At 50.3% G+C, this 5,525-nt stretch overlaps 1 protein-coding gene across 1 annotated transcript in view; it reads left to right on the top strand.

Annotated features, from left to right (window-relative positions):
- CD151 (CD151 molecule (Raph blood group)) overlaps positions 1-5,480 on the top strand; it is a 16,103-nt gene extending 10,623 nt beyond the window's left edge. The window contains 3 exon segments of the mRNA XM_010165432.2: positions 281-436; positions 4,040-4,126; positions 4,904-5,480. Coding sequence (XP_010163734.1) covers positions 281-436; positions 4,040-4,126; positions 4,904-4,963 — 303 coding nt within the window. The 3' untranslated portion in view covers positions 4,964-5,480.
- The last annotated feature ends 45 nt before the right edge of the window (positions 5,481-5,525 follow it).

Here is a 5,525-nt window from a genome sequence, read left to right as displayed (position 1 = left end):
AACTTCTTTACAGTGAGGGTGCCAGAGCCCTGGGACAGGCTGCCCCGGGGGGGTGTGGAGTCTCCTTCTCTGGAGAGATTGAAACTCCCCTGGTCGCCTTCCTGTGTGATCTCATTGAGGTTCCTGCTCTGGCAGGGGGGTTGGACTGGGTGATCTTTTGAGGTCCCTTCCAACCCCAACATTCTGTGATTCTGAGAAGCCCAGGGCTTGGTCTGGGAGGCTGGATGGAGGAGGAGGTTGCAGTGCTTGCAGGCTCAGCCTTTGCTCTCTGTGTGTGCAGTTCAAGTGCTGCGGGAGCAACAACTACACAGACTGGGCTGACAGCCTGTGGATCAAATCTCCAGAGGCCAACGGACGGAAAGTCCCAGACAGCTGCTGTAAGACGATAACCGACCTGTGTGGCCGAAGAGACCATCCTTCCAACATCTACAAGGAGGTAAAGAGCAGAAGGGCTTCAGAGCCACCTGTCACAGAGGGTGTGAAGGAGGTGGACAGGGAGTGAGGGTGTTGGGTTGATGCTGCAAACTGTAGGTAGGCTTCAAAGTCATTGAGGTTCCTTAGAAAGCAGAATTCATTTCTCTAGTTGAGTGTTCAGCCATCTAGGGTATTACTTGATATGTAGATGTGATAGTTTCACTGGGCTGGCCCTTGGCCAACAGCCAACACAGCTGTTCACCCACTGACCCCCACTCCTAGGGGATAGGGGAGAGGATTGGGGAGCTTGTAGGAGGGTAAGGAGGCTTGTAGGGTGAGATAAGAACAATTTAATCATTGAAATAAAATAAAACTTAAAATAATAATGATCATAATAATAGTGATAGAATATGCAAATGAGTGACCCCCAGTGCCATTGCTCACCACCCGCCCACCAAGCCCGGCCCGTTCCCAGATCACGATCCCGCAGGAGCCACAATCCCGACCCGAAACCGCAATCCCGGGAGAGCCAGAGCCCGAGCCAAAGCCAGAGAGAGCAAGAGAGGAAGAGCCCCTCATGGATCTCCTGCCCATGGGGGACAGGAGATGGAACAGCCCCTTGGCAGAGCCCAATGCCCATGGAGCTGATCCAGTTCAATATTCCTCACCCCTGAGATCTTGCGCTTGCAGACGGACAAACACAAAGTCCTTCAGTGCCAGGGACACAAATGCAACATGGGGATGTTCTCAGCGTTTCTCTCCTAACAAATCCCAGCTGAACCCAAACCCCAGCGCTGTTCTGGCTGCTGAACAGAACCAGCTCTGGCCCAGCTCACACCAGGACAGTAGATATTGAGAAAAATAATAAATTATGTTTGTTACTACAGGGTGTGTTGTCTATGTTTAGCCTGTATCCAGGGCTAAACTATAGCAGTTGCTCTAGCACCTGATGACCCCTTCCCAGCTGAGAAGGGGAACTGGGAAAAGGAGAGGAGGCCCCTTGTTTGAAATGAAAACAGATCAAATGAAACAGCAAAACTGGTAGTAATACTAATGCAAATATAAAGTATACAGAGTTCCATCAGCCCAGTGAGTGTACGGCAGTCACAGTGAAGAGAAGAGTTGTGCTCAGGAGCAGAATGATGAGCCCTCCTGGCAAAACCAGGACTCTGGTGACAGGGGGACCTGGGAGAGGTTGTTGGTTCTGGCAGGAGACTTGGGTGTGAGCCCTGCATTTGACACACATGGGAATTACTCACTGAGGTGCAAATGGTCCTTGACTGAGATAGTGGGATTTGACCTACAGCACGAAGAAGAGGGCCCTGTAGCAGACAAACGAGGCCAGCTCCTGTGCAGTTTGGGCTGAGAAGAAGGCTGGAGTTGAGATAGAGAGGCTTGAAGCAGCCCCTCTAGAAGCAGCAAATTGAATCCCAGACTAGCTGAGGAAGTAAAGGGGTAGCTCTCAGACCATTTCTTCATCCAGTTTGCGTAAGGCTGGTGGAAGTGTTTGCATTTTTGGCACCCTACAGTCCTGTCACCTGGCTTTAACTTCTCCACTTTGCTGCTCCCTATGGGATAGCATAGTCCTTTTTCTCATCAGTGGAACTAGCACCTTGGCTGGCTGTATTGGGCCTGGGGAGCAGCAACTGGAGCTTTTGCCTTGTTCCTGTCTCCCTGGCAGTTAAGGAGGCTGTGGATGAAGAGGTGGCCACTTCAAAGCAGCTATTTCTTCTCACCGTCTGTGCTTTGAGCAGGACTCAGAAGAGGAGTGTGAATAACATCTCCCATTAAGCCAAGCAACTCAAACAGCTAAAAGGAAACCAATCCTCTGTCTTTGGGGGATGAACAGGGAGTCTTTCTGATCTACCAAAGCCTCTCGTATGTCTAGCTGCTTGGCTGGGTTTTGCTCTTCAGGAAGAAGGCTTTCCCATTTTTTCCAGTACCTGAAGGTGCTCCAGGAAGGCTGGGGAGGGACTTTGGCCAAGGGCAGGGAGTGACAGGACGAGGGGTGATGGCTTGAAAGTGGCAGAGGGGAGATGGAGATGAGATGTGAGGAAGAAATTGTTTGGTGTGAGGGTGGTGAGACAGTGTCCCAGGTTGGCCAGAGAAGCTGTGGCTGCTCCTCCCTGGAAGTGTTCTCGGCCAGGCTGGATGAGGCTTTGAGCAACCTGGTCTAGTGGAAGGTGTCCCTGCTGCTGGCAGGGGGGTTGGAACTGGATGAGCTTTAAGGTCCCTTCCAACCCAAACCATCCTGTGATTCTGTGATAAGGTTTGTGCTTTCCAGGCAAGACCCAACGAGGGAGTGCAGGAGAGAGTCCAGGGGCTGATGAAGTGTTTCTGAGGGTGGAAACCCACAACCGTTTGAGGGGCAGGGCTGGCAGTTCCCACCTTCTCTCTGCGCTGTGTGGAGCTGGAGGCAGCTGCCCAGCTGCATTATTACCAGAGGCCCTGTAGTCTGCCAGATGTGTTGGGCTAGCTCTAGAAGAGAAGAAGCTGTAAGGGGAGGTTTGGCTCTACAGTCAGATGCTGCGTATCGTGATATGAGGTCTCAGTCAGAGTTCAGAAAGGATTTTAGCGGCTTTGGGGAAGAAAAGCCTAGAAAAGGGTCAGGTCAGGGAACAGGAGTCACTGCTTCATACCAGGACAGCTGGGGCTGACTCTCAAAACTAATCTTGCCATGGGAAAAGCGAGGCCTTTGCCATCCCTCCCTGGAGAGCTGTGTGCTCGCTCCTTCCCTGCCTCTGTGTGTGTGTGTAGGTGTCTGTGTTCACTGCAGACTCCTGGACAGGAGAGCCCCCAGCACCCTTGGGGCACTGCTGTCACCTACACGAGAAATCCCCCTGATGTTACCATGGAAAACCTGCCTCAGTAGATTAAACAATTATTTAAAGGGAGCTATTAAAAAAAAAAAAAACAAACAAACAAACCAAGACCAGAGAATGCTCTTAAAACAATTATTTAAAGGGAGCTATTAAAAAAAAAAAAAAAAACAAACAAACCCAAACCAAAACCAGAGAATGCTCTTACTGATTTATTTTTGCCTTATGACAACAAAAACTTGGGCCTAAAACAGGGAAGGAAAGGTCACACTGCCAGGCAAGGGTGCAGTTGCCAGGCAGAGGCAGGCGGAGCTTGGCTTTCTACGTCCACACTGAAACTCACTGCTGTCATAAATAGCAGTGGGAGGATTTTACTCTTAAAAGGCTCCTGTCGTGTTAGAGGTCTTGGTGCTGGATCCACTCAGCAGCATTTCCTTGGCCTTTTGGCCTGACAGGAGTAAACACACATTCCAGGCATGTGCTGGGTAATGAGTGAGGGGACCTTTCTCCACATATCTCAGAGAAAAATTACATACTCCCTCTGTGGTGTTCTGCATTTTTCATGCCCAGCTAGCAGCCACCATGAGTTTGTTTGGTAGTTCCTGAGCCAGTAAGACCAGAGCAATACAGAACATGATGCAGTTTCATCATCTGTGTAGCTTTTCCAGTGATGTCAGGGGAAGAGGTTGCTCACAGACAGACGCTGTTTTTTACAGAGTTGCTTTCAAGGGTGGCAACCATTGGATTAAAGTGAACAAGAGGTTAAAATGAAGCTGATTTTCCATGTCTCTCCTTTCACCCTGCAGAGTGGTTGCATTACCAAGCTGGAAAACTTCATTCAAGAGCATCTGAAAATTATCGGGGCAGTGGGGATCAGCATCGCTTGCGTGCAGGTAAAAGGGCTGAGTGGAGTTTTGGGGGTGCTGGGCAGGAGTTAAAGGAACCCTGGAACTGAGGGATGGAAAAAATCAGATGTGTTAGGCTCTTCCCTACGTGGCAAGGAGAAGCTGCCAGGTACTTTTGGGGACCCAGGGATTCACCAGCTCCAAAGCAAAAGCCTCTTCTGCCAGTTTGTGAAATTTGTTTCTGGTGAAGGAAGGCAACCAGCTGGGCATGGGGAGAGACTGGTGCTGCGGGGCTGTGGGAGAGGCAGTGCTGGCCACGGCAGGCAGTTTGGCAGCCTGAGAGAGACCTCTTGTGGCGATCAGCCATGGTTGCCCACGCAGCTGAAGAATTTCCTACCCTGGTTCGTTAGGATTATTTTAGATTATCCAGAATTTTTCCCTCGGTTGTGGTGTATTGAAGATCTGCAAATTATCTGGGAGAGGGTGATGAATAAAGGGGTAGGATATGGATGCCCCCCACTCCCATTTCAGAAAGGAGGGCACAGGATATTCTTCTCTTCCAGATGCAGGTGGTTTCTAGGGGTTCCTCGTCTTCCCCTTTGTCCTGGCAAGTAGCCAAATTACACCCTGGAGAAGCTGCTGGTGATTAATTATGAGGATTAGTGCAGATTAAGTTCTCTCCTGCTGGTTATTGCAAGCTGGAGTGCAGTATCCCCTGGCAGGACCTTAACTGCCACTCCCATCTGAGTCCAGGCTCTTAGTTTACAAGCTGCTGCCTCCATTCTATTTTTTCATGGATTTTTCCCTTTTCTTTACACCCTGTAGATCTTTGGGATGATTTTCACCTGCTGTTTGTACAGGAGCTTAAAGCCAGAACCATATTAATAGCTGCAGGAACTCTTGTCGCTCCCCCTCTGCCACTTCCCTTAGTGCCTGCCAACCTGACCACTCTCCACCACCACCACCGCAGAAGTGTCTGTAACCTGAGGTCTTGGCTCTGTCATTAAATGCCTCTCACACCACCTTACCTGCCCCCTCAGGGGAAAGTCAACCCTCCTTGTTGTGTACAGGGCAGCCAGGAGTTCAGCGGGTCCTCTTCATTGCCAAGAAACAAAAGAGCTGTGGATCTTCTGCTAGAAGCTTTAGCGAAACAGTCCCTTGGTGTAACTATGAAGCAAGATTTATCCAGGGCCATTTCTCTTGAGGATTTCCTGAGTCAACAAGAAGGTATCAGGATGCTCTACAAGAACCATGCTTTGCCCTCTGAGAAGTGGCTCAGCAGCACCAGGTGTTGACTGTGAGGACAGATGATGTTTCTGCGCTGAGCTGGAGCCAGAGCTGAGTCTCTCATACATGGAAGATTCCTCTCCCTCCTCCCGAGTGTGCACCGATGTCCTAACACAGCTGTTCTCTGCCTGAGGGGATGCCTGCCTGCTTGCCTGGGGCA

This window comes from Antrostomus carolinensis, unplaced genomic scaffold (genome assembly GCF_000700745.2).
Source record: "Antrostomus carolinensis isolate BGI_N321 unplaced genomic scaffold, ASM70074v2 scaffold13093, whole genome shotgun sequence".
NCBI lineage: Eukaryota > Metazoa > Chordata > Aves > Caprimulgiformes > Caprimulgidae > Antrostomus > Antrostomus carolinensis.
The sequence above is the reverse complement of the archived record's forward strand: the minus strand, read 5'-3'. Positions and strand labels throughout refer to the sequence as shown.